This window comes from Balaenoptera borealis, assembly GCF_965194805.1.
Source record: "Balaenoptera borealis genome assembly, chromosome: 20".
Taxonomy (NCBI): domain Eukaryota; kingdom Metazoa; phylum Chordata; class Mammalia; order Artiodactyla; family Balaenopteridae; genus Balaenoptera; species Balaenoptera borealis.
The window spans coordinates 23,869,840-23,896,439 of record NC_138879.1 but is presented as its reverse complement, the minus strand read 5'-3'; the positions used below and the strand labels follow the sequence as shown (position 1 = coordinate 23,896,439).

The following is a 26,600-nucleotide window of genomic DNA, read 5'->3' as shown; positions in this document are numbered from 1 at the left end:
GACAGACCCATCCATGATAACGCTGAGTGCTGGGATAAAGGACTGCTTTTGTTTCCCCCCTGATCAAACCAAAGTACAGGATGTAATTTCATCTCTTAAAGGGGCCTTGCTAGAGGAGTGTCCTGATAAATGACAGGAACCAATAATCCTGCCAGGGGCCTCTCCTTTCAGAAATAAACAAGCTGTTTTTCTACCTTAGGAATCATGTTCTGTGAATCTCATTGGCATGCATGTATTTCTCAGTTTGGGAGTTAGATGACAGGAAAGCAAGCCCAGCCCGACCAGTATGGCTTTAGGCAAGTCCCTCAACCTCTCTGGACCTCGGTTTCTTTGTAAAATAGGCCACTTGGACAAGAAGCACTCTGCAGTATTTCTGTGGACTTTCTGTGATTCCTAAGGAGGCTGGACTTTGAGACTTGGATCCCTGAATCCAAGAGGGCTGTGGTCGAAGTAGGAAGCCTTCATACTTGTATGAAATCTTACTTATGCTTAAACCCTTATGAACTCTTCCTAACCTCTGGACTCTCTCATTTTCTCTAGTCCTCTGTGAGTGAACAGAAAACATTGAGGGTTTTGACCCTAGAAAGCTAAGATCTAAACCTTGTATGTACCTTAGTGATGCAGGTGTTCTGAATCAGCCTCCACTCCTGGCTCCTGTGTGCTTTCCCCATGAGCCCCGAACAGTGGCCCAAGGGAAAATCTGCAGCATGGATGCCTTCTAACCCCAAGTATTTCAGGCCCTCTGTCTTCTTGAGTTTACTGGACTCAAATAATAATTTCCTGTTTACTTTCTCTACATGTACAAAAACACATATACACCATCAGTTTTATTCGAGCTAAAAATGGAAGTTTCCACCAATACAGAGTGCCTTGCTCAAAATCTTCATTGTAGCTCTTACCACTTGGGGGTTCTTTGTAGTCTGTGTTCTTTGTAAGCTGTGGACTCCTTCAGGAAGGTTATGTTGGGTGGTGGAAAGATCATGGGACTTTATGGTATAATTACAGACAGTAAAATGCACAAATCTTAGGTGTGCAGTTTGATGAATGTTAACAAATGTATTCACCCATTACTCAACACCCCAAGATAAAGAACTTGTCCATCGCTCTAAAACAGTGCTGTTCAGTAGAAATATACTGTGAGCCACATGTGGAATTTTATGTTTTCTAGTAGCCATATTAAAAAAGTCATAAGAAATAGGCAATAAGTTTAATGATATATTTGCTTTAACTTAGTATAGCCAAAATATCATTTCAGCATGTAATCAATCTTTTAAAAATTGCTAAGGAGGTATTTTATATTCTTTATTTCATAAAGTCTTCCAAATCTGGTGTGTATTTAACACTTACAGAACACTTCAATTCAGACTAGCCATGCTTCAAGTGTTCCAGAGCCACATGTGACTAGGCTACCATATAGACAGCACAGCTCTAGAAATTTCTCTAGTGCCCCTTTCCAGTCAATTCCCTTCCCCAACCAGAGACTATCACTGTTCTGATTTCTAATCTCCATAGATTAATTTTGTCTATTCTTGAATCTCAGAGTATATACTCTTGTGTCTATCTTCTTTTGCTCAAAAACCAAGGGTTGCTTTTGGAAGGAGTGACCTATTAATCTTGACAAAAAATTCATGAAAGTGTGTGTTATACATTAAACAGTTTAGCTTTCCTTGATAACCATGGGGAAAAGGACATGATCTCCTATGCTCAATATTCCACCTCTTGGGTGTGGCAGCATAAAGGCAAGCTGAGAAGTGGGGGCCTCAGAATAGGTCTAACAAATGTGTCAAGGGGCTATCCCAGCAGAGAGTGATGGAGACGGTGTGGCTTCTAGGCCCACTGAACTGGGCAGCCCAGTTACACCTTGTGGTCCCCAATATTATATCATCTAAGAACTGTTTTGGTTTTTTTTTTTTAATAGATTTATTTTATTTATTTTTGGCTGCGTTGGGTCTTCGTTGCTGCGCTCGGGCTTTCTCTAGCTGTGGCGAGTGGGGGCTACTCTTCGTTGCAGTGTGCGGGCTTCTCATTGCGGTGGCTTCTCTTGCTGCAGAACATGGGCTCTAGGCGCGTGGGCTTCAGTAGTTGTGGCTCGCGGGCTTCAATAGTTGTGGCTCACGGGCTTAGTTGCTCCGCGGCATGTGGGATCTTCCCGGACCAGGGCTCGAACCTGTGTCCCCTGCATTGGCAGGCAGATTCCTAACCACTACGCCACCAGGGAAGTCCCTTGAATAACTTTTCATGTGCTTATCTGCCATCTATATATCCTCTTTGGTGACGTATCTCTTTATGTCTTTTGCTCATTTTCTAGTTGAATTTTATTTTTTTTTAACTGTTGAGTTTTCAGAGTTCTTTATGCAATCTGGATACTAGTCCTTTGTCAGATATGTGGTTTGCAAATATTTTCTCCCACTCTGTATCTCATCTTTTTTGTCCTCTTAATAGGGTCTTTCACAGAGCGAAAAGTTTTAATTTTGTTGAGGTCAGTTTATCAATTTTATAGATTGTGCTTGTAGTGTCAAGTTTAAAAACTTTTTGCCTAGCTCTAGATCCTGAAGATTTTCTCCCATGTTGTTTTCTAAATGTTTCTAATGTTTTACATGTAGTCTGTGATCTATTTTGTGGGTTTTTTTTTTTTTTTCCCTAAGAGACTTAGGTCGAAATTACTATTTTTTGCTGAGGACCTTTTAACATTATAGTCATTCTTGTGCTCTTGGTGGCCACTGCACATTAAAATGGCCATCAGTTAAGAAAATGACCATTCACTAGTGCTCTTTGGATTTTTTTTTTTTATAAATTTATTTATTTCTTTCTATTCCTGGCTGCGTTGGGTCTTTGCTGTGGTGCGCGGGCCTCCCATTGCGGTGGCCTCTCCTGTTAGGGAGCACAGGCTCCAGGCACGTGGGCTCAGCAGCCGTGGCTTGCGGGCTCTAGAGCGCAGGCTCAGTAGTTGTGACACACGGGCCCAGTACACTGCCATGTACTGCAGCATGTGGGATCCTCCCGGACCAGGGCTCGAACCCGTGTCGCCTGCACTGGCAGGCGGACTCTCAACCACTGAGCCACCAGGGAAGTCCCCTGGATTTTATTTGTCACAACAGCTCCTTCATCTTCTTGAACACTAGTTGTATGTTGTAGCTGGTATAAATGTGTCACTCATCTTTGTGGGTACATAAAAATAACTTTATTCCAGGATAAAACAGTTATTACAGGTTAAAAGTTGTCCCCTCCAGCCCCAGCATCTGCCATCTCTACTCCCAGATCGAACACTAGCCTAGTGTCTTTCTGAAAATTAGGGAAAGGAGCCCCCCGACCCCTGCAAGAATGCAGCCCCATGGTGCGTGGATCAGTGAGCAGTACTTGGGCTGCTGGGTTGAATAATGAATCTTGGGGTGATGTGCAAGGGAGATGGAAGAGGAGAGCCTGCCTCTCATCTGCCATGAGCTAGAAGATGCATTGGCATATTTAGCTGGAGCTGTGTCTCACACAAGGGTGAGTATGTTGACTGAGGACTGAGGCTTGCCCAAGAGGACAGCACATGAACTTCATGGGCAGCCTGCAGCCCTTCCTTATTGCATAAGAGTTAGTCTTGTTCTGGCCCTTAACACGACAGGTCCAGTGGGTCATTCTGTCTGTGCCAGGAAGTTGCTCTGTCTTTTGAACGTTGAAGTACCCTTCTTAGGAGATCATCAAGCCTCCTGTATTTTTCTTCTTAAAAATTTCATATGGAAAAAAAATTTTTTAATACAGTCACATGATCAAGTAACAAGCACCTGTGTACCTACTGCTCCAAATTAAAATATAGCCATACTTGTTACAGAAAATGATAAATAAAAGTAATCAAATATTACGGATCAAGCTGATGTCCCTTTTTTAAGTCTCCTCCAACCCACCCCTCACCAGAGAGCCACTGTCATAAATTTAATGTATGTTGTGTCAGAGCAAGTTTTTTGCTTTTAACATGTCTCTGAATCCATAAACAGAATATCATATAATTTGTAAAACGCTTAGAATCCTATCAAGCAAGTAATAAGCACTCTTAGTTTTTTTTGTATGTCCATAAACAATACTTATGCTTTTATAATTGTAGCAAAAATTGTATCACTGTGCCCTTCTTTTTTCACCCAACAGTATATTTTTGAGATCTATTTATGTTGACACCTATAGATCTAGATTATTCTTTTCACCTGCTGTATAGAAATCCTTCATATGACTATGTCTCCAGCAGTGCAATTGCCGTATTAAAGGGTTGACATTTTCAGCTTTTCTAGAAATTGCCCTAGAGAGGCTGTACTGCTATGACCACCAGCAGGGACTGAGAGTTGCCGTTTCCCCACAACCTCGCAAATACTCAGGATTGCTGAAGGATAAAGTGTTTGCCACTCTGGTGGGGGGCTAAAGGGTACCTTATTGTGGGTTGGTTTACATTTCACTGATTACCAGGGAGATTAGGTGTCTTTTGAAATGTCTTCTGTGAATACTCATATTCTTTGCATATTTATTGTGTTAGATTGCTTGTCTTTATTGATTTGTGGGGTTTTTTTTTCCCCCTTTAATACAGACTAAATACTAATCCTTTGTCTCATATATAAAATGAAATTTGTAAAACCAGGCAGTTGCTGTCTTTTAGCTTTGGTGATGATTTATCTTCTTCTTAGAGCCCAGGGCATAGCCTGGCATCAAATGCCTATAGAGGGGGGGCAGAGGCCAGTCCATGACTTGGAACAAAAGCAGGCTATTGCTTTCGATTTCCTTTCTAAAGCTTTCTTGCTGGTGGCTGCTGTGGCACATTGCCCAGGGGAGCTAGTGGTTAGCCTCAGTGTGGGGGCCGTTCCTGCAGTTCCATGGGCCCCTCGCATCTATTCACGTCCCTCCCATCTATTCACGTCCCTCCCTTGTGGCTTCTGAAAGGATTAAGAGGCCTTGCCCAAGACCTGGGGTAATTCCAGCCTCTGACAGGGGCAGGGTCCACCTGCAAACCCCTGACCCAGGTCCCAGGAACCTCCTCCCAGCAGGTAATATGTAACAGGAGGCAAAACAAATAACTTCTCCCCCAAGTAGATTCTCAGACCTGTGTGCTCAGGTGGCGCGGTCATCCCTGCTTCCCATGGCTCCTTCAGGGTCCAGCTCTGCCTGTGGTCTCTGCCTGACCCTGTCAGGACCTGTGATCCTTGGTGCTCACAGAGTCTCTAGCCCTGACTTTAGTCACCAGCCCTAGAATGTCACAGAATGCTACAACTGCTCACAGGAGTTCCCTGAGCCAGGCAGCCCATGTATTTTGTTCAGGTCCTGCCGGAAGGCTAGGCTGCAATGAGCAGGGCTGACACCGGGGCACAAGGCTTTCCAGGTGGCTGTAACCAGGGGACTAGGCAGTTAGGGTGCAGAGCCATTGTAGTTGGTGCTAGGAGAGGTGAGCTGGAACCATGGGATCAGAGGCAGCAGAGAAGATGAATCAGATACCACAAATAAATCGTGGAAAAGGGCCAGTGTGGCTTGAGGGCCTGGAAGGTGAGAGCCAAGTGAGGGTGGTTCTCCATGGGCCTGTGGCACCATCAGCTTCAGGTTTGCTGCTCCAGCCCCTGTGCGACCCCCAGAGGAGGCTGTGGATGGGCTGCATTGTAAAGAGCTGTACATGCAGAAAGGGCCCCAGCATTGCCACCCACCAGACTGGGAAACTTAAGAAAATGAACCTCTTGCTTCATCTATAAAAATGAATAATCCTTTTTACAGATACCCTTTTATAAACACACACACATATTTTTGGCCACCATTTGCAAATAAGTTGCAGACATCATGCTATCAATATTTTCCATCTTTGCTGATCTCTTATGGTTATTTTGCTTTGATTAGTGACATGGACATCTTTTCCTATGCTTACTGGCCACCTGTCTTCCTTCTTCTGTCAGTTTGCAGGGTTTTTTTGTGTCTCATGTGTCAATGTCACTCGTCTGTTTTCGTGGAAAGCTGTTTGTTATTGAATAATGAGGATGTTTTTACCGACTTTTATGGTGGCATCTTGGACAAGTTGCTTAAATTCTCTCTCGGTTGTCTCCATTTGTAAGACAGGGATAAGAGCACTTGGGATGATTTGCCTGGGAAAATCTGCAAGACAGCGTTACAGGGGAGATGCTCACTGTTCTCTCTCTTCCTTCAGTTCACTACCCTGCAGGAGATTTATCCATCTCTGCCCTTCCCCACTGAGCGTGCCCATCTTTTTCCATAAATCATAATCATTACATTCCTGACTTGTCATTAAACGTCTCTACAGACATTATTGGAAATTACACTGTCAAGTAGATAGTTATCAGGTGGATCCTAGTTTCCCGCTGGAGCAAGGCCAAAGCCTTGCCTCCAGTAAGCCATATTCTAAATAGTAAGCAATGTGCCCTGAGATGCTCTGTGCTCCTGTACATGGGGATCATGCACCCATGTAGGAAACGGGTTGGCTGGGCCAGCAGTCACAGGGTACCAGGAACTGCACAGAGGGCACAAAACTGCTTTCTCATATTGGAACTCCCAGAAAGGAAAATTCTGCTACACTCAAAATTGAGCTTATTTCTTTTCTTGAGTAATTTCTAAGATGGAGATCACAAACAGATGTGTTTGCTTGGCTTTCCCAGCATTATTTATTAATGTATGCATGTATTTTGCACAGAAGCTGCTTTTATTTTTCGACAGGATGGTAAATAGATGCCACAGTCGGTTGCTAAATTTAGTTTATGAATTGTGTTTCTACCAACACTGGCTTAAGCCCTAGAAGGGTCTTCTTTTTAACTTTGTATTGAAGTATAACATAGATTCAGGAAAGTACATATATTTTATATGCTCGCTTGATAAATTTTTGATAAGCTGAACACACCCATACAACCAGCACCCGGCTGGCCACTCTCTTGATTTCTAACAGCATAGCTAGGTTTTGCCTGTTTTGTACATATAAACGGAATCAGACAGTGTATACCTTTTTCTCTCTGGCTTCTTTCATTTAACATTTTTTAATGAGTTTCATTCCTATTGTTGGGTGTAGTCATAGTTCATTTGCTCTCATTGCTGTCTAATATTGCAAATAATAAATCACTGTTTATTCTACTGTTTATGAGTATTTGGGTAGTTTTCATATTGGAAATAATGCAAATATCCTGTCTTTTTGGTGAGCACATGTATGATTTCTGTTGGCTGTATACCTAGGAATAGAATTTTGTGCATTATTTTTTAAAATGTACAATTTGATCATTTTTAGTGTGTTCATGAATATGTGCAACCCCTACCCTTAGCTATCACCTCTCTATCCTCCCATCCCCTCTACCCGAACAACCACTTACTCTACTTTCTGTCTCTACAGATGTGCCTAACCGTAACACTTCACATAACTGGAATTAAGCAATATGTGATTTTCTGTGTCTGGCTTCTTTCACTTACCACAATGTTTTTAAGGTTCATCCATGTTGTAGCATGTATCAGTACTTCATTCCTTTTTATGGTCAAATAATATTCCATTGTAGAGATAGTCCCCATTTTGTTTATTTATTTATCCATTACTGAATATTTGTGTTGTTTTCACCTTTTGGCTATTGTGAGTAGTACTGCTATGAACATTTGTGTACAAATTTTTTTTTTAAAGAATTACCATTGATTTTTGTTTTTAATTAAGAAAAATTTTTATTTATTTATTTATTTTTGGCTGCATTGTGTCTTCGTTGCTGCGCGCGGGCTTTCTCTAGTTGCATCGAGTGGGGGCTACTCTTCATTGCAGCACGTGGGCTTCTCATTGTGGTGGCTTCTCTTGTTGCAGAGCACGGGCTCTAGGCACCCGGGCTTCAGTAGTTGTGGCACGCAGGCTCAGTAGTTGTGGCACAGGGAGTTAGTTGCTCTGTGGCATGTGGGATCTTCCCGGACCAGGGATCAACCCCGTGTCCCCTGCATTGGCAGGTGGATTCTTAACCACTGAGCCACCAGGGAAGTCCCTGTGTACAAATCTTTGAACACTTGTTTTCACTTCTTTAGGGTATACGTCTAGGAGTAGAATTGCCAGGTCAAATGTTAACTCTATGTTTAACTCTTTGGAGAACCACCAAACTGTTTTCCACAGCAACTGCACCATTTTACATTCCCATCAGCAGTGCATAAGAGTTTCAGTTTCTCCACATGCTTACCAACACTTGATATTTTGGTTTTTTGTTTACAGCCTTCCTAGTGGGCATGAAGTGGTATTTCATTGTGGTTTTAATTTGCATTTCATGTGCTTGTTGGCCATTCATATATCTTCTTTGGAAAAAAGTCTATTCAAGTTGTTTGCATATTTTTAATTGGGTTATGCGCATTATTTATAATTCATTCATTTGGTCATTCATTTGAACACTTCTTACATTCCAGGCCTTGTGAAGCACTGAGGATAAAACAGTGAACATATTAGTTGCCAAAGATGAAAGGTCAAAAGAATTATTTTTATTTATTTTTTAAAATTAATTAATTTATTTATTTTTATTTTTGGCTGTGTTGGGTCTTCGTTTCTGTGTGAGGGCTTTCTCTAGTTGCGGCGACCGGGGGCCACTCTTCATCGCGGTGCGCGGGCCTCTCACTATCGCGGCCTCTCTTGTTGCGGAGCACAGGCTCCAGACACGCAGGCTCAGTAGTTGTGGCTCACGGGCCTAGTTGCTCCGCGGCATGTGGGATCTTCCCAGACCAGGGCTCGAACCTGTGTCCCCTGCATTGGCAGGCAGATTCTCAACCACTGCGCCACCAGGGAAGCCCAAAAGAATTATTTTTTTAAAAAATCCTTGTTTCCTGACTTCTCTTATGAAATCAGATCTGGCAGCAGATCCGGGCCTGAATTTTCACAGGCCCGTTCTCTGTGGACACCTTTAGGTGGGGCTGTGCCTTGTCTCCAGTTCCCTCCCAGCTCCCGCCTGGCTGACTCACTCCCACCTGGCGTTTTACAATACCAGGTCCAAGTAGCTAAAGGCTTACTCTAGTTGTTTGAGTTGGTAGCAGCTGGGAGTCCTGGCGGTCCTGCTCCAACTCCTTAAACTTTCCACAAACAAGCAAACAACTTTTCCTGAAACCAAATCTCTTTATTGTCTTTTTCAGGTTTAAATGGGATATCTGCCACTTTGTTTAAGAATAGAAAAAGAAGAGGCCACCCTTCTTGACCAAGGTGTTTGGGTGTGTCTGAGGAAGGAGGGAAGTAGAATCAGTGGTGTTTGCACTTGGTCTTTTGAAACGATGCATGGTTCTTAAGTTTATGAGCAAATTGCATTGATATGTGTTTCTAGAACTCTTCAATCCTTTGAAGGAGCAACCTGTTTCCACCACAACCCTGCCCTACGCAGTCCCAGTTTCTTGGGTTCAATTAGTAAACAATTGTGGAAAAATAAAATTGAGATTAGACAATCTCTGTTGATCAGATCAGACTAAATCCAGAGCCTAAAGAAGAGAATTACCCATCCCATCCTTTCTCCCTGGATTGGGCAGGCAAGGCTGTAATGCTGGGCAGTGGTACTGAACTCTCCACTTCAGGCTCAGCTATTTACCAGCTGGGCAGCCCACTTGGCCTCTTTGCACTTCAGTTTCCTTACCTGTACAATGAGAGTTCATAATTCCCACCTGTATTTTTTAGAATTGGCTTAGTGTGTATCACAAAAATCCCCTCTCACCGTGGTTTCAGGAGATGGGAGTTTCTTCTTCTGGGAGATGGCCAGTCTGTGGCCGGCATGGTACAGCCTGCTGTCAGGCTCCAGCCCCTTCTGTCTGTTGCTCTGTGGTGCCCAAGCTCACCATGTGGTCCGAGAGAACTGTCATGGGCAGCACTACAGCCAGTGGGAAAGAAAAAAAGATGTGCTTCTCTTTAAGGGTTCTTCTCAGAACCTGCACACACGACCTCTCCTTAAATCCCATTGGCCAGAACTTTATTCTTGGACCAGACCACCTGCTGGGGAAGCTTGGAAATGTGGTCTCTATTCCACCTGGCCATAGCCAGGTGAACATCCGAGGGTGTATTATTAAGGGAGAAGGGGGGTCTCTCTCATACCACCTATCAGAGCCACCATGAAGATAAAGGAGATAATACACAGGGCAATTGAACTGCATTTGGGGAAGGCACATTAATCAACCTGTTGATTTGCCAACTAGACACTCCAAGAAGCCACTGAAAACCACGGTGAATGTGTAGAAAATCAGATTCCAAACAAAATAGGACTCCGGGTCATTTTGAGAATAAGAGGGTCTGTGTTGTCAGGCAGATCCCCCCGCCTTTAATGATTTGTTGACAATGTGACCATTAAACTGGCTGAGATCTGTATTTCTCTGCCTTCTAATCCAGATGCTGGGCTGTTGGGAAGTGGCCTGCCAGGCTTTGAAGGGCAGTGGTAAGCCACTGAACGCAAAAAATGTATATAGTTAGGATTCACCAGTTGTAAGCAACAGAAACCGAACTCAGACTGGCTTAAATTTGTTTGTTTGTTCATATTTTAGATTACACATATAAGTGAGATCATGCAGTATTAATCTTTCTGTGTCTGGCTTATTTCCCTTAAGCATAATGTCCTTTAGGTTCATCCATGTTGTTGCAAATGGAGTTCAGCTTTCCCCTCCCCCACCCCCAGACTGGCTTAAATTGAAAGAGGGAATTTATTGACTGTTGACAGTGAAAAGTCCAGAGGTAGGTAGGCTTAACACGTGACTGGGTCTAGGTATTCGACAATCTCAAGATTAAGTCTGTCACTGGGTCTTCCTGTCTCTGTTTCTGTCTCTCTTTGTCTCTCTGTCTCTTTCTGTCTCTCCTACTTTCCTCTGTGTTGGCTTTCTTCTTAAGCAGGTTTTCTCCACATGCTTGCTCTTGCAACTATCACTTTGGCAAACCCAAAGAAAAGAGCATATCTGTTTCCCAGGGGGCAGAAATGGATGCCCTCCACAGTATGCCCGTGAGTGAAGGATTTGGGTACACAGTCTCTCTTGAGGGGTGTCATGGTGACCACAGGGAACTACCTTAGTAGTAGTTCTTTAGGTTAGTCAACCTGAGTGTGGGCTGCTGGCCGGGCTTCAGAGGCCTGTGACACCTGGTTGTTTTCTGCTCCAGCACACCTGAGGGAACCACCTGGCTTAGGTGGCTCGCCACAACCCTTTGAGAAGACTGCCCAGGTAGGTAAATAGCATCCCCTTGAGGATAACCACTGATCCAAGTCCTCAAACTTTATAGGTGGGGAAGCTGAGGCCTAGAGAGACGAAGACACAGGTATCTTAACTTGGATTCTCTTGAGAGCAAAGACTTGGGTGCTGGTGGTTTATATGTGATCCTAGGAAGTTGGAGTGAGGGAGTGCGGAGAGGAGACAAGAGGAGAAGTCAGGGGGCTTCCCTGGTGGCGCAGTGGATGAGAATCTGCCTGCCAATGCAGGGGACATGGGTTCGAACCCTGGTCTGGGAGGATCCCACATGCCACGGAGAGACTAGGCCCGTGAGCCACAATTGCTGAACCTGCACGTCTGGAGCCTGTGCTCCATAACGAGAGGCCCGCGCACTGCGATGAAGAGTGGCCCCCGCTTGCCGCAGCTAGAGAAAGCCCTCACACAGAAACGAAGACCCAACACAGCCATAAATAAATAAATAAAATAAATAAATAAATAAATAAATAAAATTTAAAAAAAAAAAAAAAGAAGAGAAGTCAGTATGGGGTGTGTGCAGGCAACCAGGGTCTTCCCCCCAGGACTTGATGCCCCCCAGAACTGTCCAGCTAAGAAGGGAAGACTTGAGGGAGTCCCTGAGCAGACAGAACCACAAGGAACTGTTCCAGCAGCTGAAACCAGAGGTGCACTGAGGAGACATGTCAAGGGACACCAAAGGTGTCTGTGAAAGCCACCCACCCAGCTGGGGGTACACCTGGGATGAGACCTCAAGCCCCCAACTCCAGCCCAGTGCTCGCTCGCTTCCCAATGTGTGGCTCAGCCTCGTTGAAGTCAGGACAGCCTCCTCATCAGCCCACACTGGGACCCACCCTCCTGTGAGATGAGGTCTCCTCTCTCATTTACAGGGAAAACCAGTTTTGCTCCCCTCTGCCCTGCATACCTTGTTCTTCCCAGAAATTCTCCCCCATAAGCGGCCAATCAGTGAAAGCTAGGCTCGGTCTTTTCAGCTCAGCAGCTGCAGGACTGAATCATCAGGAAGGGTCCCTGGGGCCCACACCACCCAGTGGTGGCCCAGAGGAGGCCTGGAAGGGTCCTGGAGCATGCCCCCTCTGATGAGAACAGGGTCTGAGAGCTACCACACCCCAACCTGGGCCTGGGTGGGAGCCCAGCAGCTGTCACCCAGGGCAGCGAAGTGGGCACTAGCAGGCCTAGGCCTGTGATACTTGGACTGCTGGGGACCTTTTTTCGTTTTTGTTTTAAAATAATTGATAGACTTTAGTTTTAATAATTAATAGACAGTTTTAGTTTTTAATTTTTTTTAATGTAGATTTATTTAATTTATTTATTTGGTTGCACTGGGTCTCAGTTGCAGCAGGCGTGCTCCTTAGTTGCGGCTCGCGGGCTCCTTAGCTGTGGGTCGCCGGCTCCTTAGTTGTGGCATGTGTGCTCCTTAGTTGCGGCTGGCATGCTCCTTAGTTGTGCATGTGAATTCTTAGTTGCGATGTGCATGTGGGTCTAGTTCCCTGACCAGGGATCAAACCTGGGCCCCCTGCATTGGGAGCACGGAGTCTTAACCACTGCACCACCAGAGAAGTCCCCCCAGACAGTTTTAGAGTTACAGAATAACTGAGCAGATTGAACATAGAGTTCCTTATACCCATCCCCCACCCAACCCCGGCACAGTTTCCCTGATATTAACATCTGCATTAGTGTGGTACATTTGTTAAAATTAGGGAACTAGTATGGTACATTATTATTGACTATAGTCCATAGTACATTAAGGTTTAGTCCTTGTGTTAGACTATTCTGTGGGTTTTGACAAATACCCAGGGGCCTTTTTACTAGAAGGAAGCAGTGTCTAGGATGAGGCCATTCCTAGCCCACACAGGCTACCTCCCTGCTTAGTCAAATCAGCGTGATTGACTTTAGTTTCCCTTTCCAGGGTTTTGGCACCAAGGCTCCAGGCCCCTGGCACTGAGTGGAAACTAGGGAGTAGGTTGGGGAAAAGAACCTTCTCTCTGATTAACGACAGGAAGTCAGCCTCCAGGTTTGATCTCCCAAGGGCGAAGCAGGTCCTAAGTTAAATGATGATGGTCCCTGGGGATGGGGCGGATCAGACAGTTTCTGGAGTATCCCGCACACATTGTAAGCAGCCTACTTCCCAGCGGGGTGTGCCAGCCTTTGTTGCCAGGGACGCCTGGGTTGGTGCAGTTGAGCCCATAGCCCCTCTCCCCACAGTTCTGGAGAGATGGATCGCACCGCCACCCTGCCCGTCGGAGGCCTCAGCTATGTCCAGGGCCATACCACATTGCACCTTATTAACAAGACTGTGGGGCAGTGCCTGGATGCCACAGCGCAGAGGGTCCCGGACCGAGAGGCCTTGGTTGTCCACCACGAAAACATCAGGTTGACCTTTGCCCAGCTCAAGGAGGAGGTGGGTCCTGACTTTGAACCCTCAAAGTGGGCAGGTGCTGGCCCCCAGGCTGCCCTGGCTGGGTGGAGCAGCAAGGGTGGTGCCTAGCCGTGGGGCAGGGTGCTGGGGCTGCCTGAGAGCCCCAAGGGATGTCAGGAGAGGAGGGCAGGGCTGAGGCAGAGGTGGCCCAGGTGCCTCCTGCATCAGTCATTCTTGGGACACTGGTTAACTATGCATGTTCCCAAGCCCCCTCCAGATCTGCTGAGGCCTAGGTATCTGCCTGTCCCTTGTTCCCGGGTGGTTCTGATGTGAACCCCTGGGCCAAAGGTTAAGGGGCGAGTCATGGGCCCCTTTCTGCTCACCTGCATCTCACCCTTTTGTGCCCTGTCTGTTTATACCAGGTGGACAAAGCTGCTTCTGGGCTCCTGAGTATTGGCCTCTGCAAGGGTGACCGTCTGGGCATGTGGGGACCCAACTCCTACGCATGGGTACTCATGCAGCTGGCCACGGCCCAGGCAGGCATCATTCTGGTGAGGAGGGGCTTGCCTGGCACAGCTGGCTGTGAGGGGGTGGGGCATCATTCAGGGGAACCCCCTGGACCCTTGGCCCCAGAATCATACCAGTGCCTGGCTGGTTTCACACCAGCTAGTGCTTTCTCCTGAAGCCCACCAAGGTAGCCTGAAGGTACAGGGTGCTGCCTCTGAGGGTGGAGGGGCAGTGAGAGGGACAGAGTCTGCCCAGGACACATGATGTACCCTCGCTGTCTCCACCAGGTGTCTGTGAACCCAGCCTACCAGGCTATGGAGGTGGAGTATGCCCTCAGGAAGGTAGGCCCATCCCTTGCCTTGGTGGGGGCGGGGGAGCCAGCTGGTGCCTGGCACAGGGGGCTTCCAGTTGTCACAGAGGGCTGACTGGGCTGGGGGGCCATGCACAAGTGAGTGACCCCCAGAGTCTGTCCTTCCTCAGCCGGTGGGTGGGAAGAGCGGGTTGTTGGTCAGACAGGCTAGTGTGCGTGTTGGGGGTGGTGCATGTGTGTGTTGTGGTGGTGGTGTGCGTGGGCAAGAGAGCAACAGTTAGGACGCCGCCACATCCCCAGGCTGGGGCTTCCTGCTGACCGTGGTGGGGCGCTCCCCTTCTACAGGTGGGCTGCAAAGCCCTCGTGTTCCCCAGGCAATTCAAGACCCAGCATTACTACAACATCCTGAAGCAGATCTGTCCAGAGGTGGAGAAGGCCCAGCCAGGGGACTTGAAGAGTCAGAGGTGGGGGTGTCCCAGATTGGGAGGGGTGCCTCATGCAGCCTCCTGGCCCCCTCATCCCTTACCCATCTCTGTGGGCCCCGCCTCAGCCCCCGACTCTCACCATGCTCCCTTACCCCCAGGCTCCCAGATCTGACCACAGTCATCTCGGTGGACGCCCCTCTGCCAGGGACGCTGCTCCTGGATGAGGTGGTGGCAGCTGGCAGTCAAGAGCAGAATCTGGCCCGGCTCCGGCTCACCCAGCAGCTCCTGTCCTGCCATGACCCCATCAACATCCAGTTCACCTCGGTAGGGCAGAGGTCTCCTGTCCCGAGCCCAGGCTGGCACACTAACCCTTGCCCGCCATGTGACCCTCCCCTGAGAAGCAGGAGGCAGCAGAGGAGATCAGGGGAGAGCAAACACTCTTCTAGTGGGGCCGGCCCTAGCTGTCTGCTCTGCCCTGGAAAACACCAGCAACTGGTATCCTTGTCACATGCCCTCCTCCCCTGGCCCTCTTGTCCCCAGCACAGGGGCAGATGCACTGAGCCACCACAGGTCAGAGCCCCTCATTTAGCAGATGGGGAAACTGAGGCCCAGAGAGGGCATCTGCTGGTGAGCCACAGAGTTCTCTGAGCCACCTCATGAGCGGCATAAGGACAGACCTTATTTGCCACCTTTGAGGATCCTAACACCTGGCACCGTGTAGGCATGTGGCAAATCCTTGTGAATACGTATCGAGTGAATGAATGGATCTGGGGCAGCCGTCTCGGTCTCCTGACTCCCAGTCCAGTGCTCTTCCATGCACTGGCCCAGGGTGGGAAGGAGATGGGATGAAAGAGGCCAAGCCATCACCTGCTTGTCTTGTCAGGGGACAACCGGCAGCCCCAAGGGGGCCACGCTCTCCCACTACAACATTGTCAACAACTCCAACATGATAGGAGAGCGCCTGAGACTGCACCAGAAGGTGAGGGGGTGCTGGCCCCCAGCAAGGGCTTCCCTGGCACCGTGCTGGCGGTGGTGGGGGGCTTGCTGGGCTCCCCCGCTGGCTAGAGGAACTGGCTTCCGGGGGCCCCGCAATAGACCCAGCCTCCTGCTTCCATCTCCAGCCACCAGACAAGTCACGGGTGGTCCTGCCCAACCCCCTGTACCACTGCCTGGGTTCCGTGGGAGGCACAATGGTGAGCTTGATGCACGGGGTCACCCTCATCCTGTCCTCTCCGGTCTTTGATGGCAAGAAAGCGCTGGAGGCCATCAGCAGAGAGAGGTGGGCATCAGTGGACAGCCATCTGCGGGCTGATAAGACCCTCCTATTCCTCACTCCTGGGCCCTGATCCCTTTCCAAGATGTCTCTTCCCTCCAACCAGGAGAAATGGAGGCGGGGTAGTGGGAGACCCCCAGGAGAGGACCAGTTCCTCCCTCCAAGGAGCTTCTCCTGCCTGTTCCCCACAGTTGCAGCCTTGGCCCTTACTGTAGGGTCAGGGTGGGGTGGTGAGAAGAGGAAGTTCCCTTCTACTTCCAAGCCTGATTCTGAGATGTACCTCCCTCATACAGAGGCTCCTTGCTATATGGAACTCCCACAATGTTCGTGGACATTCTGAACCAACCAGACTTCTCAAGTTATGACATCTCAGCCATGTGTGGAGGTGGGATGGGGCCAAGGGTGGCAGGCCAGGATTGGCCCAGTGAGCTACATATGTGCCCAAGCTTTCATTTAGGGGCAAGAAGGCCACTGTAGAAACATGGGTGGGAGGGAGGCAAATCCCCAGTGTCCCTAGACTCCAGCCCAAGGCCAGCTGCCTGGTCTAGGAATAGGTCCAGGGTTGGGGAGAGAAGGGAATGTTATTTCCTAAAAAGGGCCGTAGGTGAAGGGGGGGGGGTCCACTGGGCCTGGAGAAGGTGGGAGCTGTGTCAGCCCTCTCTCTGATTCAGGTGTGATTGGTGGGTCCCCTGCATCCCCAGAGCTGATCCGAGCCATCATCAACAAGCTGAACATGAAGGAACTGGTGGTGAGTGGAGGACGGGGCTGGGCGAGAAGAGATTGCTGGGAGTGGGGAGGAGCCCAGCCTGGGTCTCCAAGGAAGACCCTCCGGCTGGCCCTCATTCCAGAAAGCAGATGTGAGAAAAAGCAATCTTACCTAATCAGCAGCTCTCAAGTCACAGAGATAGGTGACAGGGGAGTAAATATTACACATACATAAATTTATATTTATAGAAATCTGGGGAAGAAATGCAGCATGGGAGGATGTGTGGCAAAGCACCAGTGTCCGGCTAGAGTGTCCTGGCAGGTGGGGGCTGGCAAAGTTGGGGGTAGGGGCTTGAGACCCTTCCTGGAGGCAAGGGGTGGGGCAAGGATCTGATGTTTGTTTCCAAATGGCAGGGAAAGGGGAGCAGAGACGAGGATTCCGGAAGAGTGGCCATCCTGATGGCCACCGTGTTCCGGTTCTAAAGGACTTGGGGGTCTCAGCAACAGCTTCTCTGAGAGGAGCCATAGCCACGGGGCCAGGCGTCATGAAGCTCTCACCGTCAGGCGGAGCTGGGTTTGTGCTGCAGTGCCCGAGTCCCCTGCCAGGACATGTCTAGGTGTGGACAGCTTTGTGCATCAGCAAAGGCTGTGGGGAGAAGGTGGGGGTCGGAGGTGGGAGGATCAGTAGTTTTTCCGGCAGAAGGCAGAGACCAGTCACCAGGACCGGCTGGGTCAGGACCTGAGGTGAGGCAAGGATTGGTGTCAGGACTCCAACAACCTAGACAGTGTTTGGAGAGAATGGTGGTGGTCCTGGGCAGTATCATTTTCCCCCTTAGAGGGGGAGCCCCAGTCCTCCCCTCCTCTCCCTGCAAAAATGGAGGGTCTGCATGACCTTCCATGGTGGGGAAGTATCCTGGGACACCCTCCTCACTTCCAGAATCTCCAGAGAGGGAATGGGGGAGCTGCCCACCGGGCCCCACCTGTTTAATGGCGGCCGGCTTTCTTGGACCTCTTAGTGGGGAACTTGCAGCCGCGGAAGGCGTCCGTGTCACGAATGTGCTGGCCCCTGAACTTGGCGGGCGACACGCAAGTGGCATCAGGGCGGGAGGTCTTGGCTTCCAGCCACCTGGAGAGACAGAGAATTGCTGGGGTAGGGGAAGAGATGTAAGAGTACTGGAGGAAGGGTCAGTGAGCCATGGGGCCAGGGTGACTTGGCTTTAGGGTAGTCTGGAACTGTCATCTTCATGCAAATCGGGAAATGCCCAGGGTTCCACACCTATTAGGTAGCAGATCTAGGACATATGCCCAGGATGTCTTAGTGCAGGGCCAGTGTGTCTCTACTTCATCACATGAGCGTGTTCTGGGGGTACCATGGGGGTCCTCTCACCTCCGCAGTCCCCGGAGCTGGCAGGTACATTTCCAGGGGTTGTTGGTGAGGGTGAGGGTCTCCAGGCTGTCAAAGGGGAAGCTGGAAGGCAGCTGGTTCAGGCGATTGTTCTCCAGATGGACATGTTTCAGCGTGGTCACACCCAGGAAGGCACCATCAGAGAACTAGGGAGGGAGGTGGGCACGAGTGAGCACCCAGCCCGTGTTCGGCCTCTCCCATCTCTATGGCCCCAGAGGGGCAGGGTCCTTCCCTGGACGTAAGCAGTGGCACCTTGAGGAGTTTCACAGTATGACTAAGTTGTCTCAGATGACCTAATCCATACAACCACCGTTTGAGATAGGTAGTGTTATTTCCAATATGTAAACTGGCGGGGGCGGGGGGCGGGGAGGGGGCAGGGTTAAGTCCCTTGCCCAGGGAGTCAACAGTAGCTGCAGGACCACATCCAGCTCCTCCTCCCCTGGCACCATGCTTCCTGCACAAACACTGGGGCTGGGGAGGCAGCCAGAGTTGGCCCCAGTGGCCCAAGCTGGCACACAGTGAAGCTGGTCAGTGTTTGGTGGGATGGGCAGTGGGCCCAGGTTCCCCACAGCCCCCAGGGTCCTGGGATGTCCCCCAGCTCTATCCTCACTGCTCCCTCACTGCCTGCCAGACTCTATTTGTGGAGCCACCTCGGTGGAGTCTTGGGCCAGGTTGGCTGGCTCCAGAGGAAACATTCTATTGGTGCCCATATCTTGGCCCAGACGTCACAGTTCCTGCCTGGCCTCCCCTGCCCCAAATGAGCCCCTGCTGCCCTGCTCTGCTTCCCACTGAAAGGCCACGCTGGCAGTGGTGGGCCACAGGGGACTCTGACTTCTGCTGGGGGGTGGCTGGGGCTGAAGAAGGGCAGGCTCTGTCAGACTCTGTCCACCCAGATGAAGGCTGGTCGCCATCCAGGTATTATTCTGCCCTCATCTCTGTGCCTGTGGCCCAGGGAAGGGTGTGAAGTTCCCTGGTAATCAGACTGCTCTGATGACCATCTCCCCCACCTTGCCCTGGTCCCTGCCCAAACCTCCTGGCCGGAGCCCCGACACCAGAGCGATTTTCTAGTCCCAAGGAAGGATTCCACTCCGACCCAAGGCAGCCCCACCTGGCCAGGTGCTGGGCATCACAGAGGAGGAAGGACTGAGTGAGGACGCAGCCAGGAGATGGGTCTGGTGACCGGGGTGGGCAAAGGGCAGTGAGTTGTCTGGGACACAGTGAGGCATGGCCAGTCTTTCCTATGGGGAGACACCTAGGGTCCTTGTGCCAAAGGTTAACAGTGGTGAGTGGTTCTTGCCTTTGCCCCTTCACGGAACCCATGGGTGCATGTCTGCAACCTGGGTCAGGCCCCCTGTCCCCACTCAGCTGAAATGGACCTGAGAATGTAGTGGAATGTAGGTGTGTGGCCTGGGGGTGGGGATGAGGGATCCATCAGGGCCTCTGGGAGGCAAGGAGGAGGTCTTCCTCAGGTATGTCCTCCCCCTCACTCCCCAGCCCCCCACCCCACCTTAGCACACTCCCCACCAGGAACAGGGTGTCTTTGTGGGCCTGATTTGCCCAGCTCCTCTGGAAGGCTCCTCAGTAAACAAACCTCCCTTTATGGGGTGGTAGTTTTACTGGAGACGGGGAAAAAAACAGCATAGGAGGGGTGGAAGGCCCAACAGGAAGGGGTGGCTGCTGCACACAGCAGGGGGTTCGGGAGCCCTGGACATGCCTCCTGGGGGCCATTGGTGGGGCCAGGGCAGCCCCAGCTCTGTTTATAAGTAGGAATCCTAGGAGGGCAGTGGCCGAGACTAGGGACAGGGGCAGCAGGGCAGGATTCTGGGTGAGAATATGACAAGATGAGGACAGAGGTAGCAGAGCTCCTCACCTTGGAGACAGCCCTAGGAAGAGGCAATTTTAGGGGAGAGGGGATGGTGCCCAGCTGTGGCCCTGGATCCCTGGGCCTCCTGGCAGTGAAGGCGGAGCCGGGGCAGAGCCCTGCAGCCAGGAGCTCACCTTCTCCAGGTTGGTGTTGTCCAGCCAGAGGGTCTCCAGATATCTGCCGAAAGACTGGAAGGCATTGTCGGGAATGCTTTTCAGGGGATTGTGGGACAGCTTCAGATCCTCCACCACCCGCAGCTTGCTCAGAGCAGCCAAGGGGTAGCTGGACAGCTGGTTCCTATCCAGGTAGAACTTGGCGAGGTTCTCCACGTCATCCAGAGTGCCGGGGTGCAGGGAACTGAGTGAGTTTTCCGACAGGTAGAGCCAGCGCAGGTCCTTGGCGCCGTGGAAGGCGCCTGAGCGCAGCTCGCGGATCTTGTTGTTGTTGAGCTGCAGGATGAAGAGGTTGACCAGTGGAGAGAGCAGCCCCCGGGGCAGCTCGGTCACCTTGTTGTGGTCCAGGTAGAGGTAGGTGAGCTCGCTCAGGTCGTCGAAGGCGCCGGTGCGCAGCACGCGGATGTCATTGTGGGACAGGTACAGGTAGATGAGCTGCTTGAGGCCGCGGAAGGCGCCCGCGGCCACCTCGCGGATCTGGCAGTGCTGCAGGTGCAGCGACACGAGGTTCGGCATGGCCCGAAACGAGTTGGCAGCCAGCACTGGGAAGTTGTTGCGCTGTAGGTTGAGCAGCTTGGTCTTCTCTGACACCTTGGGGATCTTCTGCAGCCCCACCTTGTCGCAGATGACGTGCTGCAGGTCACCGTGGCAGTGGCAGTTCTGGGGGCAGGCGGCCAGCGCCGGCAGCAGGCCGGCCAGGAGGCCGAGGCTGAGCAAGAGCATCGGGCGGGCCATGGCCGGGACGCCTGGGGCCGGGGCTGGGGGCAGCGGCAAGTCCTCGGTGCTCGGTCTCCCGCCCTATTTATACGATGGCCCTGACCGCAGCCGGCAGCCGGAGCCAGCTCCTACGTGGAGCCGCGAGGCCACCGGGTTAACTCCCTCCCGCCCGGAGCTGCGCCCCCGCCCTCGAAGGGGAGGGGCCCTCCCACCCTGGGGACCGTGTGGTCCCCTATCTCCCTGCCCTCGGATTCTGCTCCCTCCCCCCCCCCTTCCCCACCCCCACCCCCGCAGGGGAGGGTATGGGTGTGTCCAGGGCCCGGAGTTTACACCAAAGAGAGGGAGGCGTTCCCTGAACTTATTTGTTTGCTCAAGTCTGAGCCTCCACGCCTCCCCCCTTCTGCGCTCGGCTGTGTGCCCTGGACCCAGCGAGGGAGGAAGTGGGGACGGACAGCCGGACGCGAGTCTCGCCGCAGTCGCCGGCCGGCGGCGCTTTAATGGGGCTCTCTGGCGTCGGGCTCCCCTTCCAGCTGCACCCGCAGCCAGCCCTCAGGAGTTGGGAGCTCTTCCCTGCCCTGGACTGGCCTCTGGCCCCTCTCTGCCAGCCCCGGGCTTGAGTTTCTGTCCCCTGCACCGCCTATGCCCCTTTGCCACGACTGAAGGTAACCAGAAAAGTGGGAACTGGGGGCAAGGGGAATGACCCACAGGGCTCGGCAAACACCTGAAGACCACAGGCACAGTCACACCATCTCCCCCCTCCTTAATCTCCCTGAAATGTCCCCACCTCCTCATCCCCACCCCCAGCGGTCAGGACCCCTTGGTTGGGGGTGTTCTCCCAGGGTGGCGGCCAGAGAGGTGTCAAGGTGTACTTGACAGAAGCCACACCTGGGCAGTGGCCCAGGACTGTGAGGGCGGGTGAGGGGGCTGGGTCCTGGCCACAAGGGACCAGCCCTAGACAGCTTGGGCTTCTCGACCCTAGGTCCTGTGGGCAGCCCTGCCCCAGCTCACCAGGTCTCTGTGTGTCCACGTGCCAGCCACGGTGTCCAGATTTTTGTCGAAAGGGGAGAGTGGGCAGGCAGAGTCTCAGCTCTGGCCCCAAAGCGAGCTCTGGGCTGATGGTAGGGGTTCTTGTCTGTGTTGGGGGGTGAGGGGAGGAACCAGACCCCAGGTCTCTCCAAACCCCAGCTATGCCTGAGTCATTTCCACTAACACAGAGGAAATGGGGGGTAGGGTGGGGTTGAAGGATGAAAAAAGGTCTGGTGTCTTTGCTGGCTGGAAGGAACCTAGAACAGAGGGTAGCCAGCCCCTCTCCCTTCACCCAGCACTCAGGTGTGGAGGCCTGCCCTCTCCTAAGCCCCTTTCACCTGTCGCCTCTGGATGGGGGTCATAGTTGGCCGAGAACACTGCCTGGTGATGTTCCTCCAAGGCTGGCTGCTGGTTTTCTGTTGCTTAGGATGTTCTGACCACTAGAAGGGGGGGTGTGGGGGGGGTGTGTGCCACTGGCTTTTTAAATCCTTGCTTTGGCTGTATTTTTAGTTTGAGGAAAATAAATTTACAGGAAACTCTCCAGAACTTGGGGGGCACCTACCCCAAGGCTAGGCACTTGTACCGGGTTTCGGGTGGGTTGTGCCTGTGTAGTTCCCAGCTGGCCAAGGCAGGGTGGCTTTCTCATCAAGTTTATGGGTCCTTCAGCTTGGAAGGGTGGGGCAGGGGATGTTGTGGCCCGAAATCAGGAAGGGTGTGCTAAGACAGCCGGGGGAGGAGGTGGAGAAGGCTGGGACATTGGTAACGCTGGGAGCCACAGGGTACAGCATGTGGCTGCTCCAGGAAAGAACAAAGACTGAGAGCCCGGCCGGAAGAGAATGGCTTCCCTGCTCTCAATTTTATTTCAGACCTGGGGCCCCTGCTAGTTGAGCTAGTCTGCAATACATCCAGTGCCACTGCCTCCTGACTTCTGCCGAATATGCCTCTTTTCCCACCATTCAACTGCCTTCCACTCTCCCCATTCCCCGCCCCCCCCCCCACCCGGTTCCTTCCCTCAGGGTAACTTCCCCATCCTGCTGCAGTCCTGGGCTCTGTTCCAAACACCCTTTCTGGACCCTCTAGGTGGTTTATGGATCCACAGAGAACAGTCCCGTGACCTTCATGAACTTCACCGAGGACACAGTGGCGCAAAAGGCAGAAAGTGTGGGCAGGATCATGCCTCACACAGAGGTGGGCCCCAGACCCCACCTCCCACCACTCGCCGGGGGTTCACCCCCTGGGATGTTTATTGCTTTCAATTAGAGATCCAAACAGCTCACTCAAGACGCCGAGAGCCCCCAGCAGCAAGGTCTTCCCGGGCCTGGGGCTTTCTCTGTGGGCTGAGGCCTGAGTGGGGAAGAGCTGGAACAGTGGCCAGCCGCAGCTGAACTTCTCTGCCTCCCTTCCTGTCTGAGGTGTGTTTTTGCCAAGCCCACTGTCTGTTTTGGGGCAGCCAGAACAGCCTCAAAGAGGATCCAGGGCACAGAGATTTTTCCTACATGGCTCTTTCTCTCCCATAGCCCTGCCCTCCCCCCCCCCCCCCCGCCCCCACTCACTTCGGCAGAGGTCCTCTTTTCGCTTGGCATAAACAGTTTCCCAAGCAGCTTCTTCCTCTGGGGGTCCCTTGCACCTTGAAGGCTGACCCAGAGCACCTTTTGCTCTCAAATTCCCAGCCTCTAACACTGGTGCTTTATGCCAGCCTGTACCTGGTTTCCCCTCCCCCCTTGTGCCCTTGCCCCTCTGGGGTCACTGCCAGAGTGCTTCCCCTGGGGCCAACTGCCCTTCTCCCTGAAGTGAGTGTGCAGTGACATCAGCCCCCTCCCATGTGTCTGACAGCCTCACTGCCACTCGCTGGGATGCCCACCTGTGAGGTAGACAGGGCAAGTGTAGTTCTCCCCATTTCACAGATGCAGACACGAGGCACACAGGCTAAGCTTTCCTTGCACGTTGGCTGTGGCTCATTTCTCAACTAGGCTTTCAGATTCTGCCTGTTTGCCACCTCTTCTGTTCACATGGCCCTGCTGTGCCACCCTCTTTGGCTTCTTTATTTACTGCTTAATGGGAAGTAAGAGGAGACTCCCCTTTCTTGTGCATTGTTTATAATTCTTCAGCTGGTCTGGCTTCCCCGCAGGCGGCCTCCTCTGAGCAGCTCCTGGCCTGGGCCTCAACTATTCTTTCATGCCCAGCTCCAGTGTCGGACTGGTGATGGATCTACTCCAGCCTTTGTCTCCCTTCCCTGGGGATGGGCAGAGCCAGGGGGCTTCATTACTAGGGGGAAGGAAGGCAAAGCTCCCCCCATCCTGAGGGCCCCCCATCCTGAAGTGAGTGGGTGGGAGGCCCCAGCCTGAAGCTGCCTGGTCCCAGGCCCAGATCGTGAACGTGGGGACAGGGACACTGGCAGAGCTGAACACACCTGGAGAGCTGTGCATCCGAGGGTACTGCGTCATGCTGGGCTACTGGGGTGAGCCCTGGAAGACCGAGGAAGCAACTGGACAGGACAAGTGGTACCAGACAGGGTGAGAAGGCAGGGCAGTGTGGAGAGTTGGGCTGCCGAGGGGAGGCTGGGGGTCCTGAGGCTGAGCTGGCAACATTGAGCTAGAACAGGGAGAACATGTGTGTCAAGATGGCCCCTTCACATCTCTGAGACTTAGTTTCCAAAATGTATAAAATGGGGATGACCATAGTCTCCAAATAGGGCTCCCAGAAGGACCAAATGCAGCACAGATGAGAGCACCCGGGACAGTGCCTGCAAAATCTGAGCCAAGATTCAGTCACTCATTTAATTCAACAAATTCCAATTATGCACCTGCCATGTGCCAGCACTATTCTAAACACCGGTGGTCCAGTGGAAGGCACATGGGAAGGATCCTGCTCTTACTTCCCACATATCTGGTGGAGGGAGACAGATACAAACAAGATCATTTCAGACATTTATAAACATCACGAAGAAAATAAAATAGGGTCATAAGAGAGAGAGTGGCTGTGGTGGGGAGGGGAGCTTCCCTTTATGGGGTGATCAGAGAAGGCTTCTCTAAGGTGGAAACGTTTGAGCTGAAACCTGAATGATAAGAAGAAGCCAGCCATGAAAATCATATGTATAGATATGTTTAGAGAGAGAGAAAATATGCCATAGGTATGGGTTTACTTGGTTTTATCTGCCTCCTACATTAGACTATACTATCCAAGTAATGTCTTGTTCATGCCATATGCCCCAGAGTCTACAGTAGTGCAAGACATATAGTAGGTGCTTGATAAATGTTTGCTGAATGAGTGAGCGAGCCAGCCAGATGAGGCAGAGATGAGAGGCGGCTCCTGGGTTTTCCTTGCAGAGACATTGCCATGATGGACGAGCAGGGCTTCTGCAAGATCCTGGGCCGCTCCAAGGATATGATCATCCGCGGCGGTGAGAACATCTACCCCGCTGAGCTCGAGAACTTCTTTCACACACACCCACAGGTGCAGGAAGTGCAGGTGAGGCGCCCAGCCCAGGTGAGCCCAGGTGAGACCCCAAGAGCAGGGGACACAGATGGGGATGGGGATGTCTGATATCTATCTCTGACTCTGGAAGGTGGTGGGAGTGAAGGATGACCGGATGGGGGAGGAAATCTGTGCCTGCATTCAGCTCAAGAAAGGGGAGAAGACCACAGCGGAGGAGATCAAGGCTTTCTGCAAAGGGAAGGTGGGACCCTCAACCCGCCCCAAGCATCACGGTGTTGCTCAGTTCTCCAACACCCTCTGCCTGCCAACCTGTCAGCCCACTGTCCCCTACACCCAACTGTGGGACCCCGCCCAGCCTCATGCTTTATCTCCCTCTGGTCTGCAGATCTCCCACTTCAAGATTCCCCGATACATCGTGTTTGTCACAAACTACCCCCTCACCGTCTCAGGAAAGGTGTGTAAGGAGACCAGGGAGGGGTAGGGGAGCCCGGGGCCCAGGTGCAGAAGGTCAGGCGGCCTGCCTATACCTCCCTGAGTGGTGGGCCAGATTCTGTTGAGAGGCTGGCAGTAGGGTAACCAACTAGTCAGCTCATCCTGGTTTGCCCCAAACTTTCCTGGCTTTAACCTGAGAAACTCCTCAGTCCTAGGCAAACCAGCTGGGCTTGGTCACCCTAGCTGGCAGAGGCCCACACCTGGTTCTCACTCCTTTCCCTTTCCTCTAGGTCCAGAAATTCAAACTTCGAGAGCAGATGGAACAACATCTAAACCTGTGAATAAAGGAGTGGGGAGGATCCTTCCTCCCTGCCCTTCCCCCACATTCCCCTTGCCGGCTCTGTGATTTGGCATAAAGAGCTTCTCTGTTTACTTTGGCTGATCTCTTGCTGGCGTGCTCTCTTGGCAGCTGCTACAGGATGGAAAAGGGAAGAGACCAAAGCACTTTCAGATCTCCTATTCCTTGTCAACGATGGTACTAAGCACTTTGGCGTGCAGTATCTACTTCATTTAATCCTCACTCGCTTCCTTTGAGATACCAACACAATATTTTTTAGGGCTATACTCATTTCTTTTTCACATTGTTGCTAGATTAGTACAGCAAGAAGTATTCTTTTTTTTTTTTAAAAAAAAAAAAAAAACAGCTTTATTGAGTTATAATTCACATACCACCCAATTCACCCATTTAAAGTGTTACATCAGTGGTTTTTAGTATATTCACAGATATGTGCACCCATCACCAAAGTCAATTTAAAAAATGTTCA

General features: G+C 51.3%; 2 protein-coding genes across 5 annotated transcripts in view; one reads left to right on the top strand and one right to left on the bottom strand.

The window, feature by feature from the left end:
* Positions 1-26,213, top strand: part of ACSF2 (acyl-CoA synthetase family member 2) — a 29,858-nt gene extending 3,645 nt beyond the window's left edge. Inside the window, exons 2-17 of one of the 3 annotated variants that reach the window (XM_082372598.1) lie at positions 13,055-13,159; positions 13,351-13,546; positions 13,927-14,055; positions 14,299-14,352; positions 14,667-14,785; positions 14,905-15,070; positions 15,630-15,725; positions 15,868-16,025; positions 16,313-16,404; positions 16,691-16,767; positions 22,990-23,097; positions 24,271-24,422; positions 25,236-25,377; positions 25,475-25,585; positions 25,730-25,798; positions 26,067-26,213. In XM_082372598.1, coding sequence (XP_082228724.1) covers positions 13,055-13,159; positions 13,351-13,546; positions 13,927-14,055; positions 14,299-14,352; positions 14,667-14,785; positions 14,905-15,070; positions 15,630-15,725; positions 15,868-16,025; positions 16,313-16,404; positions 16,691-16,767; positions 22,990-23,097; positions 24,271-24,422; positions 25,236-25,377; positions 25,475-25,585; positions 25,730-25,798; positions 26,067-26,117 — 1,825 coding nt within the window. In that variant the 3' untranslated portion in view covers positions 26,118-26,213. Of the gene's footprint in view, positions 1-13,054; positions 13,160-13,350; positions 13,547-13,926; positions 14,056-14,170; positions 14,210-14,298; positions 14,353-14,666; positions 14,786-14,904; positions 15,071-15,629; positions 15,726-15,867; positions 16,026-16,312; positions 16,405-16,690; positions 16,768-22,989; positions 23,098-24,270; positions 24,423-25,235; positions 25,378-25,474; positions 25,586-25,729; positions 25,799-26,066 lie in introns of all 3 variants that reach the window. The other 2 variants (XM_082372599.1, XM_082372600.1) reach the window with 2 other exon arrangements.
* Positions 16,940-21,189, bottom strand: CHAD (chondroadherin). 2 transcript variants are annotated; one of them, XM_082372631.1, is made up of 4 exons: positions 20,128-21,189; positions 18,112-18,275; positions 17,705-17,850; positions 16,940-17,502 (listed from the first exon to the last, which is right to left on the bottom strand). In XM_082372631.1, exons 1-3 carry the CDS (start codon positions 20,899-20,901, stop codon positions 17,709-17,711), a joined length of 1,080 nt encoding a protein of 359 aa, XP_082228757.1. In that variant the 5' UTR covers positions 20,902-21,189; the 3' UTR covers positions 16,940-17,502; positions 17,705-17,708. The 2 variants fall into 2 exon arrangements, with proteins under 2 accessions (XP_082228757.1, XP_082228756.1); XM_082372630.1 differs by having other exon boundaries at positions 16,940-17,463; positions 20,128-21,180.
* Positions 26,214-26,600: the final 387 nt, after the last annotated feature.